Source organism: Cystoisospora suis (assembly GCF_002600585.1).
Source record: "Cystoisospora suis strain Wien I chromosome Unknown contig_5154, whole genome shotgun sequence".
Lineage (NCBI taxonomy): Eukaryota > Apicomplexa > Conoidasida > Eucoccidiorida > Sarcocystidae > Cystoisospora > Cystoisospora suis.
In genome coordinates, this window is record NW_027157946.1 from 27,683 (window position 1) to 44,762 (window position 17,080).

General features: G+C 49.8%; 3 protein-coding genes across 3 annotated transcripts; 2 read left to right on the plus strand and 1 right to left on the minus strand.

Moving 5' to 3' along the window:
- The first annotated feature begins 1,505 nt into the window (after positions 1-1,505).
- On the plus strand, positions 1,506-6,706 carry CSUI_008931 (transmembrane). The gene is made up of 4 exons (XM_068069050.1): positions 1,506-2,808; positions 3,801-4,107; positions 5,035-5,154; positions 6,082-6,706. Exons 1-4 carry the CDS (start codon positions 2,679-2,681, stop codon positions 6,413-6,415), a joined length of 891 nt encoding a protein of 296 aa, XP_067918976.1. The 5' UTR covers positions 1,506-2,678; the 3' UTR covers positions 6,416-6,706.
- Positions 6,707-6,837: 131 nt separating this feature from the next.
- CSUI_008932 (uncharacterized protein) lies at positions 6,838-9,028 on the plus strand. The gene has a single exon (XM_068069051.1). The coding sequence runs from the start codon at positions 8,368-8,370 to the stop codon at positions 8,719-8,721; it is 354 nt and encodes a 117-aa protein (XP_067918977.1). The 5' UTR covers positions 6,838-8,367; the 3' UTR covers positions 8,722-9,028.
- A 3,019-nt stretch (positions 9,029-12,047) lies between these two features.
- On the minus strand, positions 12,048-15,707 carry CSUI_008933 (zinc finger lsd1 subclass domain-containing protein). Its single transcript, XM_068069052.1, has 3 exons — positions 14,309-15,707; positions 13,411-13,482; positions 12,048-12,528 (listed from the first exon to the last, which is right to left on the minus strand). The coding sequence occupies exons 1-3, from the start codon at positions 14,828-14,830 to the stop codon at positions 12,094-12,096; spliced, it is 1,029 nt and encodes a 342-aa protein (XP_067918978.1). The 5' UTR covers positions 14,831-15,707; the 3' UTR covers positions 12,048-12,093.
- Positions 15,708-17,080: the final 1,373 nt, after the last annotated feature.

Sequence of the window (17,080 nt, forward strand, 5' to 3'; positions counted from 1 at the left end):
AATTCCCACGGTGAATTGAAGACAGCGACAGACAGTAGTGTCTTGGAGAGGTCCTGGAGCCTCGTGCCGGCTGCCAGCAGCGTTCATTTTCCTGTGCACCGCCACCGCTCGGAAGAGAGTCGTGTGTGGACTGTTACCACCTTGATAGAAGCAGTGAGGCCTCTACAGGAACGGTCAGCCTTCTCTTATTACTCTCCAGGCATTCCCAGCGTCGTCTTTACCGCCCACGGATCCGGACACTGGGATACACTTTGCTTGCTAGAAGGTTCAGCCTCTTTTCCGGACCGTACACCTCTGCCGTCGTGGGCAACTGCAAACCTCCACCGGCAACGAAGCTGTGCTGGCATCTGCATTATGGTCGTGTGCTCATTGTAGCTCTCTTCTGACAGTTTACCTGCTGAGGGGACTCTCACCGTCGTGAACACCACACATTGACGTACCAATAAGCACGAACGAGTCAGCGACAGCTGCAGACCACTACAAACAGTGGGCGAGATGCATTCAGAGTATAGCATCCGAGTTCGGAAGTGGTTTGCCGTACACGGAGCAGTTATGTCCCCACTGCCCCCGCCCCCGTTGTGAAGCGAATGAGGAGCGTGCTGGTGCCTGTTTAACAGACTCCTGCAGTTCTGTGTGTTCGCCGTTCATTCTCAGCCAAGTCGACATAGAGCGTGGTCACCGAAGAACTCAGACAACAGGTCATGATGAGCTGACGGTGCTCGGCCTGTTAGTCGAGATTGGTCTTTTAGGACTTCTTCCGGGTGAGTGCTGTACATCTGAGGGCTCTTCCTCTCTTTACAGGCCCTGGAACTCGAATAAACTAGTCACGTGTGAGAGTGACTACTGCCAAGACGACCGGTACAGAGGCTTCCAAGGGAGCGACACCATGGTAGTCGCTCCTGCTGAATGCTAAACGCTTCAGTTTGTTTTGGACGTGGCTATCACGTACTTTCAACAAGGCCCTCCGTGAGCAACTCGGAGTGCACATGCACCGGAGTATTCCTGGGACGCGGGCAGCTACCACTCATTCCAGCGCTTGAACGACACCACACACATCTGCCGGAGAGAACTATAAGACTAGTTAATTCCCGTTGGCTACTCGATCCAAATTTTCCCCCCCCCAGGGGACTTTTGCGCGCCTAGTTCTCACCCCCTGCCTACATGGAAACTTCACGGCGCTTTCCGCCGGCCTATCACGGACTAATTTACAACGGTAGACGTTCCAAGACAGGGCAACGCAGTGTCGGTTTCGAGGGCATGACATTCAGCGGCCGGGGAAAGTGTTTCAAAAGGGAAATGAAGACTAACTCCGGACTTTGCCCCCAGTTGACCACATTTGAACTTGCGGCTGTATCGTTGCATCTGTCAGTGTCTTGCGAGTTGAGTGCTCTCTTGATGCATTCAAGACTGCATGCAGTCAACTCAAGGAAAATGTTCTGAACACATGTCACATTTCTCGGGCTTCATTGCAGACCCTGTAAGGCTCACTCGTTTTCGATGGAAAGCCCTTCTCGGAGCTACCATCGCAACGCAGCTCGATTGTGTAGTCCACGAGACTGTAGCGGTGCTTGGTCCGCATAACAGGTCACAGGTTCGCTTGACTGCAACAATATGTATTTTTAGCTCTAGCTGCGCGTTCTGTTTGGAATCGCTTTGGTTCTTACTGCAACACAACCTTCCTTACGATGGCCGCAGACATTGGACCGATGTCGTGTGCGCCGTGAGGGACACAGGTTTGAGAATAATGAGTGAGGGGGTCGCTTTCAAACAGGAGTCCTCGTCACCTCGGGACTCTCCTAGTTGGCTTACGCCTGAGTGTGACAACAGTTTCACTTCTGGGTTAGCTCTCTTTCTTGTCAGTTACTGAGCGCGTCTCTTAAAAGTCCTCCTGGTGTGCGTGCGACCGCAGCAATAGATTTGTGATGCTGTCGGTAGCGTCGCGTGCACAAGTCCTCCGACCGAGATGGATGACGTGACCTTTATTGAATATGCCGCTCACAAGACGTCTGTTGGATCGGCTGGACCTTTCTGCAAACCGGCTTTTCTTTCTGCAGCAGTGCAGGCGCCCCCGTGCCGATCCCACTAGTGGAGTGCGGATTTCAGAGCTTTCCTATTCCCCTTTGTCTTTTCGGCAGTACGTGGACACTCACCTTCCATCAGCTTGTCTGTGAGCATTGCAACTTGGGCTATATGTATGCCCTCCCTCAACTACTCCATGCCAGGGCCCCGTCTGCACGTAGCTGTGATTACAGACTGTCCTTTCCGGAGACCGCAGATCCTCTCACTCCGAATGTCCCTTCTTTTTTCCTTTTTTTTGGACGGTCTCTGTTGAGAAGGCTCATTCCTTCTTGGCCTGTTGGCATATTCCGCACTAAGTCTTCCTCCTTGCCGTGCACAACGACCCTCTGTTGTTCTGGACAGGAGCTCCAAGATTGATTCTGATACAAGTTTTCACGCTTCTTTCGGGAAAGCTCTGTTCGTCGATCCGTGCTGTCCTTTCGGCTGGGTTCGCTTGTTCCTTCTTGGAAATCTGTCGACATGTGTTGATCGCTTGACTGTAATCTTCATATTGTTGTCTTCCTTCATATGACTATCTTAACCTACCGCTTGGTACTAGTGCTTCAGGCGAGTTTGTGTTCTCTTCACCTTTCCTATCAACACACCCCCCGTTCGTCACCATGGGGCTGGCAAGGACAATGGTCACTGCTCTCTTCCTTAGTGGGTGGCTTATGATGCACGCGGTCTTCTTGGCTAATGTCCCTTCTGCTGAGCAAGCTCGTGCACAGCGTCTCCTGCCACTTCGTATCCGTAGGTTCCATACACATGACTATGGCTTAGATTCGTCTCGCTACTGAACTGACTATCGTCGATTCATCCGGCATCCCTCTTGTTCTCTATTGCATGCAGCATATATGTATCTTCTGTATATATATACATATCTGTCGGCGTAGTCGAAACTGAGAAGGACTTCATTGTTTGCCCCACTCCACTCACTGATGGGTGAGCCCGCCATGAAGTTCCTCCCGCGTTACATAGAGATTCGAGTGCTGGATACCCTATCTGCATCTCTCCCCGTCCTAGTCTTCGTCTGCTCTCTTCACTTAGAAGCCCCCAACGTTCTCGCTTGTTTGATTTGCAAGGTGAAATAGCAGCGCACTTATAAGTTCATCATGCATGAATTGGAAGGGGAGCGGAACCTCATGTGTACACACAACATATCTGAACAGACTGTGCGTTTCTCTTGCACATCTGGAAGTACCAACACGGGCTGCCCAACTGTCTCTGTATACCTGCTTATACCTTTCACTCTTATATATGTATACCTGCTCCCGGTGAGTCGTACAACATACCTCTGACTGACCTTTGCTCTGCACTTCTTCTGCATATATCTATCTATCTATATGTATGTATGTACTTGTATTCGTGTGTGCAGTCAACGTCATGCTCAAGTATATTTGTCTCGATGCCCCGCACATACATATATTTATGAGTGGATACGTATGCATATGTATGTATCTCTCTCCACATATATCTAAACGCACCTAGGTACACCAGCTACGTACCCACAGATGTAGGTGTACACATGGCAAGTTGCGTCTCGTCACTCTCAAGGAGTCTTGCATTCACATTTCTTTGTTCAAAATTTCTTCACGCTTGGATCTCCAAACTACGGCTGCTTAGGACACCTGGAGTGTGCACTGGCAATCCATCTTCAGCGTGCAGGTGATACTATGCAGGGGCATGTTATTTGTATGAGGGAGCGCATGTGACTGGTGTTCGCTTGACTTGTTCTTCTTCAGCGTCTGTATTTCATTTACCTTGGTTCCGAACCTTAGTGAAGACTCATATGGACATGGATATGCTAAAGATTTCAGCTAGCGATCTGAAGCAGCAGCCCTCTACATCTTTCTGGACTACCTTATTTAACCCTAAGCGAGGTGGGAGTAGTGGCGGAGCAACTGCGGCTAGTTCGTCTTCACGGAGTTTCTTCACGATTCTCGGCAAAGGAAAAACCGACGCGAAAGATGAACTTGATACGAAGCCGGGACTACGCCTTCTATGCTGGGTCATTACAGCCATGACGATGGCTGAATGGATTACAGTTGTGTAAGGAAAAGAATGAAGGAACTCTCTGTACTTCTGCAAACACGAGACAACTGTTTCATATTCAGCTGTAGTTCCTTATGATACGAGCTATGGCGATGACAGAGGGGGTGACAGTTCTATGACGTTAGTGTTGTGCTTCATCCATTCTACGATGGAGATGTATATATGAATAAGAAGCCGTAAGCGCCCCCCAAGATAGAAAGAAGAGATCAAGTCCGATGTATATAGATGACGTCGTACTGCATATATCAGATCAATGTACGTGAAAAAAGAGACCCACATCCTCTTCTTATACGAAAGGCGTCACCTCGCTGCCTTTCTCGGCGACTCCTTGGTCTCTCTTGTGCGTGTGTATCACGAGACTCGCACTGAGCTGCACCTGGGCGTTCCGTGTGATTAGTTGCCGCCTCGTATACGCAACCACCGCCCATCCTTCTCAGTTAAGAGCACATAGGCGTATACGTATAGATATAGTCTTTGCAGTGTTTGCGTCGATCTGAGGAAACGCGCCGTCTTCTTGAAGAGGAGTCGATCCAACCCAGATGTACAGTCTCTCTCATGCTACCTTCCTTTTTCCACTCCTTCCTGCAGAAGAAACTCAAAGCGGTCAAGCTGTGCCTATTCATATATATACAGTGCATACGTGCTCCCACACTATAGAGATTATACCTTCTAGGGTTGTGTAGGTTCCATAGTAGCCCTTTAGAGTGTCATGCGCTACAGCCATGTCTTCGTCGTACCTTCCTCTCTTTTTCTTGTCACGTCCTTTGGAATAGAGAGAGAAAAGCGAAGATTCTCTCCTCACGGTCCGAATTCGGTCTTCTGTGCTTCTGGCCCTTCCGTCGCTTGAGTTTGTCGTATTTCTAAGCTGTGCTTTTCGTTGCGAACGGACCTCCCCGTACTCCCCCCCTGTCCCTTTCTCTCCAGGTATCTCGCGTGGACGTGCCTCTGGCAAACGATTCTACGGCCCGTCATTCTTATTCTCACCTTCTTAGCAATTCTTCTTATCGCCTTCTATTGCGTAAAGACATACTTCTTCTTTTTACAGTAAGTCATGCAAACCCATTTGACTTTCGAGTTCTCTCGTAGTATCTAAGCGACCCTTGCTTTCTCTTTTTCTTCCCGGGGCCTTCCAAATAGACGTCGTGACTCGACTGCACTTATGCTAGCGGGTTGGAAACGTGCAAGAGAACAATTGTCTTTCCGAGTGGCTGCAGCTAAGATATTCCTCGTGTATTTTTCTTCATTCAGGGGGCATGTCTATTGTCGTACTATTGGTGTGTAAAGCAAGCATCCTCCGATGGAATGGCCTGATAGCTACATGGATGGAATGACACACACGACAGAAGAGAGTCTCGGGTGACCATTCACGGAGAGTCCCTGGTTTGGGTGGAGGCCATGGCGGGGTGTATGTACACCTGCTTTAAAATGATCTTTGAGAGTTTTTTCAAGTACATAGTTGGACAGATAGATCAAAAGGTTTGACTTCAATCATATTCACGAAGCAGTAGCAGTATGGCAGAATGACGGCGGAGATGCCTTGAAGGCGAGGAAGGAGCACATGTGTATATCAATCACACACACAACTGCTCTATACATGTTGATAGACAAGACGTGACATAGTTGAAAAGTCCCTCTACGATCATGGAGAAGCTGGATCGAATACACCTTATGCCTGGAATCATGAGAAGGTCTTCCGGCCAAAACAGGATTGCGAGAGTGTCTTTTTATCGATTACAAGATATCTTCGGTCATCTTCTTCCCTGCATGTCCAGAACACCTTCGCTCTTATACCATACCTGACGATGTGTCACATAGGACTGTCAGTACACCTCCACTCAAAGAAACCCTCATCTGAAGGACCTCTCTCAGATATCCTTTCTCACTCTCGTTTGTTTCCTGTGTGTTTTCTGTGTTTCTTTGTCATTTTCTTGTCTCTCCTTGTCCTCTTGGCGGCCTCCTCCTTCACTGCAGCCCGGCCATATCCGATGACGCTGCACCTCCGGCTATTCTTTCTTATATAACATCGGCTGATAATCTTGTTCATGGGCTCTATTACTATTTATGGTCATACCTGAATAGCGGCTTGCATCTCTTAGATCGGTTACTCGCGGTCCTCGTTACGCCCGCAGCTGTTCTCGAAGAAGAACAACTTAGACAGAAACAAGGCTTGCTTCAGTCCCAGCGGTTAGGAGGATTAGAGGCCGGGATTGCCGGGGTTGTTCATAGTATTCAGCAGACGTTGTACGCAGTCCTCTCGGCGGGTCAACAAGTTCATCCGAACCTTAATAATAGATCTGATTTGTAAGAGAGAAAACAGGCGATGCCCTTCATTGATCGAGTTCTAGATAGGAGAGGTTGGACGAGTGTCTAAGTATGGGGAGATAGCTTGTAGAGTCGTAGTACGATAGAAAAGAACAGACTGGAAGAATATATCTCTACAGACATATATATATGAATATATATACGTGTGTATGATTGTGTACACTGGGCTTGACGCGTAGAACCCGTGTGTGCGTAGATACGCAGCCCAAATGGAATGTCTGTATTCAATAGGTTAAACTGAGAACATACACTGGAGTCCGTGATCTCCTCCTCTTCTTCTTGAGAAATACTCTTCTTATGTATCGCATGCACGATGAAAAGGAAGAGAGTCTCTTCTGCTTCACACAGTTATTCCACACACTGATTCTTTTTCATACATATATATATATATATATATATGTATATGTTCCTTGGGACACTGCACTCTTCTATGAACACACACCTTTGTGATTCTCGCTATGTATACTCATCTATATACATGGATGCGAAGGAGTACTAGCGTAAGTATAGTGTCCCTTTCGCCATTCATACGGTGACTTCCGCTGTACACGCGGCACAGAGCTGCTTACTTCACGCAAGACAGAAGTATTGCGTCCTTCCTTACACAAGGGAAGAAGGTTCTCAATGAACAGCACTCGGTACTAACGATTACGAAGGCAATAGTGAGCTACGAAATGTAAAGGAATCCCCACCACCAACACGACGACATATGACGAAAGACGCAAGAACTCCCATCATGTGTCGCTTTGCTGTACGTACACCGTGACTTCTGGAGGATTCTACGGTTCATCGCCTGATTCTTGGAAACCTCGGAATCACTTCTTCTTTCCCTCTTCTCCAGTCCCATCCTGCCTTCTCTCGGCGTTTCACTCGTTTCATTCAGTCGCTCTCCCGACTCTTAGAATGTCTTAATGGGGGGAGGCGGGCAAGAGTTGTGCCTACCCATCTACGTCTGTCTGAATCACTAAAGAAAGCAGGGGCTGCAAGATCTTGTCTCTCCCTCTCATTGAATCCGAAAAAGCAGTGTACTGGTTGTCCTTAGTAAAGAGGTCACTCATATCCAGGTTTTGCTGCATGCATTTTCCTCTCTCTACAGTAATGATAGAATTTCTTTTTCAGCTTCAAAATCCTCGCGAGAAGGGACAGAGGCAGATCCGATATGTATCTTTCCACCTATTTCTGTGTCTCTATACCTATCTATCCGTTTGTACCTATTTGTCTTCCTATCTCTGTCTTTGCTTTCCTTGATTCATTCTTTACAAAGCACCAAGATTATCTTGTAAAGTTTCTTACTGAGCTGTGGAAGGCGATGCAGTACTGAATGAGTGAAGCCGGTAACTCAATCTCCCATCCCGCTCTCCCTTTCTGCCTCATTCAGGGTGGCCATATAAATCCTTACTTTCTTTCATCGCAATGCATACAAACGTACTGGTTCAATGTGTTTCTGCTGTGTTCCTGTGTGGTGAAGTATCTTCATGTTTCCACCGATAAAAAGAAGAGAAGTCACAAAAAAGAAGAAACTTTAGGATCTCGGGGAAGATACTTGGACAGAGTTGTTGGGCAGGTAGATGTTATTCTCATGGCAGCAGGTATTGAGACGACGGGGAATCAAGAGACAAACTCTGTGCCCGGAGAGGTATCGATAGACTGTAGGAATTTATAAGAAATCTGTCCCATTACTTCAGGCTTTTCGAACTGCTGGGTCAGTCGCTCCGGAGAACGTGCTCCGGATCGCCTGACTTTGTTTACGTGCAGCCCCCCCGTAATGGCAGTGTATATGCGGGTGTAGCAGCATACAATACAGCTCCTCGAGAGCAACCCTGATCTTTATTATTAGAGTGGAATTGTCATGTATACCGAACATATATGTGCTGATATGACTCGCACTGGATTCTTGCATACGTATCTAGCCGGGAGGCTTGAAGCTCAGGACCGATGCTAGTATCTTCCATGCACGGTGACCTCTTTCGCGTCGGCGGGGCATCAGATTCTCCACACCAGGGTAGCGCCTACGAGAGTGCTTCACGACAAATAGTTTTGGGTCGCTCGTCTCTCTTCCACATCGAAGGGCGGACACCAAGCAAAGTAAAGACACACGGTAAAAGCCTCCCCGTCGGCGTGCCCAGGCAGTCAGGCGGGGGGTGCAGGATGCTTGAAAGTTTCTCGAGGTGCCAAAGAGTGCTGACGCAGAGAACCTTGCCTCTATGGAGAGAGTGTTTTACCGGCGGGGGAGCTGAAAGGATCAGAATTGGTTGCTTACTTTCTGTGCACCTCACTGGTGAAGTTTGAAAGAAAGATCTCCACGAATTGGTGCCTGAGGTTTCTTCGCGAGACCTCCCTAGAATCCTAGAAGCACAACAGCTTTTTTTGGTGGGGCCAACAACAACGAAGCTGAGTTCTCCGGAGGGGGATGCCCGCTTTCAGCAGGATGTAGAACGCAGGGTCCGAAAGGAGCCACCCAAACCGTCCTGACAAGTGAACATTGAAACAGTGGTCAAACATAAGAGACAGTCTGAGAAACGAAAGGTCCGCAAGTGTTTGTGTTCGCCCGGCATTGTCTTCCTACATTCGTGATGTCCACTCCTAGTCAACTGAACAGGGACTGAGGTCGTTCAGCTGCTGTTCTGCTACGCTGGGAGTCGAAGACTGTTCTTTGATGTTAATACAGTCGAGACCAGGCCCAATGTTCCATGAGGAAAGCCTCCACGGCTCCCTCCGTCTTTTAGCACGAGAAAGAAGAAAACTGTAAATAGGCACACATCACATGATCGGTCTTCCCACGGAAGAAAGAGCCTCCTAGTCAGATGTAAGCTGAATAGCACCATACACTCATTTTTCCTGTCCTGCCAGGCGTACAGAAAGAAAAGCGCGTCCAGCTGAAGCAGTAAGCACACGGTTGCGAACGTTGTTGTCATCGCACTACAGCGTGTAAGCGGTGGTTTTCTCGTAACACTCCCCTTCTATCCAGGGACGCGGAGACACCCTATGTTACAAAGTCAACTCCCTCCCTCGCTTTTTCTCCCATGCCCTCCTATCCTTCCTAGTCAGTGTCTTCATCTCTTTCTTCAGAGAAACAACCTTCGAAAAAGCGTATCTTTTTATATACATAGCCCATATATACAAACACGATGTGAAGAGAAATGTGCTTTTTCCTCGAGTGCTGCTGCGTGTTGCATCGCCATTTGTGCAGGCTCGGAGAAGACAAAACCCCAACAGAGGGCGCTCTATACAGTTTCGGAGTTTTCTGGGGGTTGTTTTCTCCTACAGGGGAAAAGGCCTCTCCAGTACCGGCAGAAATACAGTCTTCTTCCGCTGCCCCTGCCTCCTCCTCTCTCCGTCAAACGAATTACCTCTACAGCTTTAGCTATCTTTTACCGTCTTTTTCCGGAATTCTTGGTATCTTCCTATTCGAGGAACCCCCCAGGTCTTCCTCTTCCGGTCAGACTGAAGTGGTCGTGCCACGCGAGGGCCGGTTGCTGCAGTTGCAACCAGAGACAATTGATCACCTCGCATCGTCCCCTTCAAGTACTAGTGCTACAACTGAGACCAAAGTTAAGCCAGCAGCACACTTGTCAGAGTCCGCTTCCTCCGTGTCCGGAAGTCTCGGAAGCACCGAACGCCAGGAAATGCTCCCGTTCGGGCAGTCGTGGCTGAGAAACGCAGTCGGCGGGGTAACGCGTCACCTGCGGGTAATCTTAGGTCGGTGGGGTCGGAAAGATGGGATCGATGGTAGAAACCGAGATGCTGAGAACGGCTATGATGGCCGTTCCTCAAGACAGCATCTTCTCTCTTTGAAAGAAGAGAGAAGTGGAATCTCATTCATTTCATTGTGGCCTCGACTAATGGGTGACTGGGTGTATGCCGCACAAAAAGCTGATTCAGCTCACACATCCCGATGCTCCCGGCTAAGAGCGCAAATGGCATCTGGTAACCGAGACAGAACTCAAACACTACCATCAGCATGTACGTGACATATGACTGGTACAAGGGATATCGATACGAATACTTGGCTCAAATACAGAGAGACAGGGGGACACGTATATATATGATCTGAGCTCTGAGGAAGTCCTTGGTGTCCTGCAAAGATCTGTTCCGTGTCCTAAATCGCTTTTAGCGTCTTCCTTCTCGGCTGTAATGATGAATAGCGGTCTCGAAGAGTCCAGACACGGGATACAGGCAACAGAACAGATCTCTCCAGAGCCTCTTGATGGACCTTTTGGGCTTTCTGAGTAACTGTCACCATCCAGTTAGAATTTCTCATCTACTACGGACTGAGTGTGGAGCCCACGTGTTTCTCTGTGACCGCCAGCTAGAATTAAAGGCCTCTCCCATCCCAGACACGCCTCCATGCCTTCACGTTCTCACGCACTTCAATTGCTTCGAACGGGCATTTCTTTCCGTTCAAAGGGCCGTGGAGTTTTGATGAGCAAGTTTGGTTTACTGACGTGATAGCAGTGCAAGAAACTGACAGTAGCAGACCGCTTGATAGCACTACAGGAAACAGTCACCGTGGTTTAGTTCAAGAGGGTGGGGAGCTTCTTCGAACAGACCGAGAGGATCCGCTTTATTCCATCTTGACACTTGAGTGTATTCTTAGGAAGAAGACTGGGGAGGAGGCGTCATTGCCCTCCTGCTGATTTCTTCACGACGTACGGTGGATTAAAACACACTTACCGCCCAAATCTCCTTCGGACTCTAGAAGCGCCGTGCAGATGTGCCAAGTACATAGACACATCCAACCCAGAGAGAGCGGTACATACGAACACAGTAGTCGAATTGCTTGAGAGCATAATTCCCAGTATACCTTGACTGCGCATCATAGAGGGAAGTGAAGGGCGTTGCTCGCACAGACGCGGAGTAGAAAAGCGGGAGCTCCGAAACAGTTCCAGCAACAGTAGCAGTCGAAAGAATCTCAACGAAGCAAAGAAAGAAGGCTGTGATAATTTTTTCGCTTTTCCGACAAGTCTTTGCTTACACTCCTGTCACTACCATCACCCTCTCCTAACAGTGACACTGGACATCCATTGCTCGAGCGAATACAACGGCTAGGTCGACCGTCACTGTTCACTGCTTGCATCTGGGGGTGACCCCAACTATCAATTTTGGTCGCGCCGCGATTAGCGCTAAGGTCGCTTGTTGGAGCCGATGCTTGTTATACGACTACCGTCGTTGCTGCTGCTACCACTACTACTATACAAGAACTAGCAGTCTTTACCAGCACGGGTGGTTGTCTGCCTGTCTTCCTGTTGCACAAATACTGCTTGGAAGACGGCCCTGCTTACTTCGACTCATACTCCTGTTCTCGTTCATTGCAGGCACTCGCTAAACAGTACTGCTATGAATGCTTTTACCATCTGCTGCTTGCAACAGAACTAGCGGTGTGCTGCTGCAACACCGCTGACCCTCAGCAGAGTGCTTCCGCCGAATGTGCGCCAGCCGAAGAAGTGAGCAACGTAACACGGTGGAAGAAATTCCGTAAGAAACACCGAATAGTATCGGTTTTTTCCGGTCGAAACCGGTCAAGGTTACCAAAATCTTCATTCTTTTTGGCTTCAGAAGGACGTCGGAGTTCATCGCATTCGGATAACATATCAGTCTTCATGCTACGCGGGCTGCGGGTGTTCTCACAAGTTCACCAGGTTTCTATTCAACGAAGGAACACTATCTATGCACACTGCTCTTGTGCTTTCTTCTGTCTCTCCTCTTTATCTCTTTCTCCCGGCCTTCACTGGTTTCATGCCGAACTTTCTGGGAAAACTCCGATTCAGTTGGCTCGAGCAAATCAGAGGAGTTGAGGTCCTCTCCTTCACAGCCTATCATGGACGATGTACTGTTAGTCCGCAATCCAGATGGCCTCCTCGAGCGTTTGGAAGATTTGCTCCTCTCCAACCCGTCGGCATCAGAGAAAACTCCATCGTCTCCCGCAAACTTCGCGGTTTGCCGCGCCTCCTTTGCATACCTTCCTTTCTTGTCCGTTTTTTCCTCAACAGGAGGAGACACTAGGGACAGTGTGCCACATACCCCACACCTGACTAGACGCTTGTTGAAAGGTGTAAGGTTTGTCGTCAAACAAGAAGGGCAGATGACACCTAGGACCTGAGATAAAAAAACGCCGCGTAACGCCAGGACGAAGAACGACAGAAAGAGAAAGAATCAAGAGGGTGTTACAAAGCTTAATAAGCCTCGCTTTCATTTCTCAATGGTCATCGGGAGAGAACAAGCAGCATGTACAAGAGAACAGTAAACAGGTCAACCAAATATACAGACTAGAGGAGCCGGCGCTCAATACCACATACAGCTAAGACACACACCGAAACGCTGAGGTAGGACAGAAGATTTCCTCGGAGCTTTTTTCGCTATGGCTAGCAGGAGGAGGCTAGACACCGGCACTAACAGGAGTGAGAAACACTGATACTTGGGCAGTGCTCGCGCCACTGTGAAGACCAACGCAACAGCATCCACCATGACTCGATGGATGCACAACTCTCATATACTCTCTGCTGATCTTCTTTTTCAGGGCGGGTATTGATGCACCTTGTTTGCCACCCTCATCAGAAGTGTCAAACAGAAGCGCATCACAGCCCTCCTGGGGACGGTAGAGCTCCTCGCTCGGCGAGGTTGAGCCACACCAGCGTGTACAAAGCGGACATACAAAACACACATCTTGCTATCTCGCGAACTCGTGTGCAGCCTGTCCAACACGCTCCTCCGTTTAGTCGGCTATACATAGACGGAGCCGGAGAAAAAGCAGGTACCCGTGGCCTGCCAATAACCGGCACTGTACTTATACTCTCGGCTGTGCTGTGGCCGAGCAGTAATGAGCTATTGGAGAATGCTCCTACACTCCTCGCGATCCCACCCCTCTATCCTTCATTCTCCGTAGACATGTAACATCTCCCAGATAGCGTCACACACGCAGTTCGTAGAGCACGTAAGAGAGTACTGTAACGCGGTGAGCATACGAGAGGATTCTATTACCTTTCCGCCTTCATGAACTTCTTCCCCGTCCTCCTGAGGCAATACGAAGTTGACAGCAGAACACCTGTAGCACTGCAAAGAACCAGAGAGGCATGGTACGCAGACAGAAGTTACAAAGCATGATGATTGAAGAAGGACCGTCTCCTCAACAACGTACGTGCCTGACCTGCCCCCCACTGTCTAGTCGTCTGTTTGTTATAAAGAGGCGAGATCAGCAAAGAATTGATTGTCGAGAAATGAGCGAATGCAGGGAAGAGCGTCGAGGTGAACATAGAGCGGGACTGCCACAGAGCGCCGATTGTGTCCATCCCCCGTACGTTCCAAATACGACACATACACGTTCCAAAAGTTACTATGCGACTCCTCACTGATGCACTCTGACTTGACTGCCGGCAGAGATCGCCAACATTCCCTGCCGAAGTGGTCTAACGAGGAACGTGAACGTAGGGACCCGCGACACCTACTGCGCGTGTATATACATTTCAGAACTGTTCACTTGTCTCCGTGAGAATATGTTCAGTGAAACGCATCATGTACAGAGAAAAGAATGCTTGTTACAACTGGCATAATCGAAAGAGAATCTGTGCGAGCTCCAAGGAACTGAGCCGAAAGGTGGAAAGTCAAGCCCCTTTTGTGAAACCCTAGGAGGGCGACAGAATGTCCTGGTGTCTTTCTCGTGAACAGCCGCAAGGACTTCTGTTGTGGAAAGTCTTATGAAGAAAACTCGTATACAGAGAAAGCTGTGCCGACGTGACATCTGGGCGTATAGCGAACAAGCCCATATGGAAGAGCATGCAATAAGTCGTGCTTCGGGACGTTGTTTCCTTACTTCGGACAGACAGATATATGAAAAAACTGAGGGAGACATGCGTGATGCGAGCAAAGGTGAAAAACATACTTGGACAAAGGAACTGCCGGGATCAAACTCCATGATCTGCTCGCATCTATGGCAGCGAAGTTGCGGAGGCCCTGTTACATCCTCCTCCGACGAAGAGGATTCACTCTCATCGAAGTCCGATTCTCTCGATGGAGATGAAGACACAGACTGCGTCCAGCTACTGCCGTCATCGTATTCCTCTTCGTCATCTTCTTCCTCATCCCGGCTTTTCTCGCCTCCTTCAGAAGTTTGACCCCTTTCTTGAGTGCTTTCTTCGTTCCGGCTAGCCTCTTCCTCTTCTGCTTTCGTTCTTCTTTCTTTTCTTCTGTTCACCTTCTTACCAGAGGAGCGAGCTGAGTCTGACGAAGCAGTCCCAGTGGAAACGCTACCGCCTGTCCGCGCTGTCACGGAGGATGCATGGCTCCGATGAGAAGACGAAGGCGTACCAGTGTTTGACTCTGCTGGCAGCGAAGTCGGTGCACTGTCGGGATTCTTGTCCTTTCCCGACTCCTCGGCTTCAGAAGGTTCCTCTGTGGCACTCATTTCGAACTAGTCGTGGCCATCCAAGGTACACACAGCGGAACGACGGGAAGCTCAACGCGCCGTTTCTCCCACGTGCCTGAGGAAATTTCTGGAATTCCTGACCTAAGGAAAATGTCCGGTATCTGCGTCTCATGGCATCTTTGATCTCTTAGCGAACGATCTAAAGACTCTGTGTGACTCTGAACTGAAAGTACAGCGCGCGCCTTCTAGCCGATGCCAAGCAGGTGGCGTGCCGGCGCTCGTAAAGAATTGGGGTCCACGGGCTAATGCGGCGACCAGTGAGAGTGACCAGCGTCGTTAGAGTCGGAATGTTGTGGTCTTGTTGAACGGTTCCGGCGCTTTCGCGGACTTGTGAGAAGCACGAAAAGCGCATAACATCGCTGCGCCAAACTCTGTCACCTAGTGATTCCGGCGCGGTCGGGGCCGAGTGAGAAGCTTAAGAGCCGCGACAGAGGCTGACAGACATGAATAACCTGTCCCCTGCACAAAGACGCGCGTGTAGTGACGTGACAACATATTATTGATTCCAGACTAGAGAACCAGGCTCTCCGTCCTTTCTGTGCAGGTCGCTGTCACACAGCCGAGACCTAATAGCGAAGAGCTTGAAGTCGGCTCGCTTGGGTACGGGAGCGAGATGCCGGGAACCCGGCCACATCGAAATCACATCCGTACAAGAGACCTCAATATGACTGGCCGGACAAAAAAGCACTTTTCACAGCGATGCAATCACCTTGTCGTTGACATGTGGCTGCTCAGCCCAATATTGAAGCTGCTTGCATGCTCGGGATGACTGCTCGGGCAACGGTCACAGCTTCGACTCGCATTCAGGGCGCGGGAGGCCTCCAATCGAAGCAAAGCAACAATCTTCAAAGGATGGAAGAAACGCGTCTCGCGCCGCAGGCTCTCTCAAGCGTCCGGGGTAAAAGACTGGTGAGATGTTGTCCTGTCCCTGTTTGCTCCGCTCCCACGTCAACGGATAGCGTCAACGTCGCGTCGCGTAACTGTAGCCTCAAGCGGCGGGAGGCGGTGAGTTCTTCCAATTTTTGCGGGACCTCCGAAGAGTTTCTCATTCTCTCTATTATTTATCGGTCCGCCTCTCCTAACCAAGTGATGCTGAGGCGTCTTCTTTTTCTCTTTCATTCTCAGTGTCGCGAGCTATGGTCTGAACCAGAGTTCCAAGGAGGCCAGTGGGCCCACCACAAAGCGGCGTGCAAGCGTATCGAAAACTGAACCTAGGGGTGCCTCCTGCGCATTGATATTGCACCCCTCACAATTCCTCCACACTTTCATGATTGGGCTGTAGATGCTTCTGACCCTCCTGAAAAAGCGGGACACCCGTGTCTTGTGTGTTGTCCGTTGGCGTCTGGTTCGGATTGGCCTCGCCGTCGGTGGATGGCCTGTCCGTACTAGCCCGGCTAATCTAGTTAGGGTCGCGCGCGCGTTCTAGCTGTAGGCTACCACGAGCGAGCGACTGAGCTTCCTGCGTTGTGTAGCCCCCACACGCGTCCAAAGTGCACTCGCAAGCTGCGGCGTTCCTGCCTGCGGTGAGCCGGGCATATCTGCGTCGATCACGCCAGGAACGGAAAAAAGTGCCTCCGTACGTTCGGATCATTTTGACGGGCGTATATCTTCGTCTTGACGCGGCCACACTGTACCAAGCACCCGTCCAGCCTTGAAGCTCGGCTGCCTACCTGCCAGTCGTCCACAGCGCTTCTTTGTCCCACACCAGGGTACAATGCTTCGGAAAGACTGTCGAACTGCCCCTGGCAGACACGCGCTTGATGATGGGCAAAAAGCAAGAGGTGATGGGTCTCAAGTACAGCCGGCCAAGCCAGTTGTATCGGTGGTAATAACTGATTCCTAGCAAACAAGATAGCCAGGACGAGATGCCCGAGACAGCCAGCAAGAGGTGGACAGACAGCGTGGAACGAGACCAGCGAGACTATACAAGGACGAATTGCCTTTGGACGTCCAGTCGATACCAACGACTCCCTGTGAGCAAGGGTTGTCGTTCAAGCACGGCCACAGCCGATTCATGGAAACACTTCGGAACCACGACAGCGCACTTGAGGAGGAAAATCGCCTGATACAGCATTTGCAGAGAGGGTGAGCTACGTGTAATGCGTGTGCTGTGATGACTATGGTGGCAACGATACGAGTTGCAGTCAGTGTTGTGCTTTGGTGTGGAGTAACGTATGTCGCGCCCGTCGGGCGCTGTGCTATAGTATGCCCGCCCACTGGGGCAAGTGT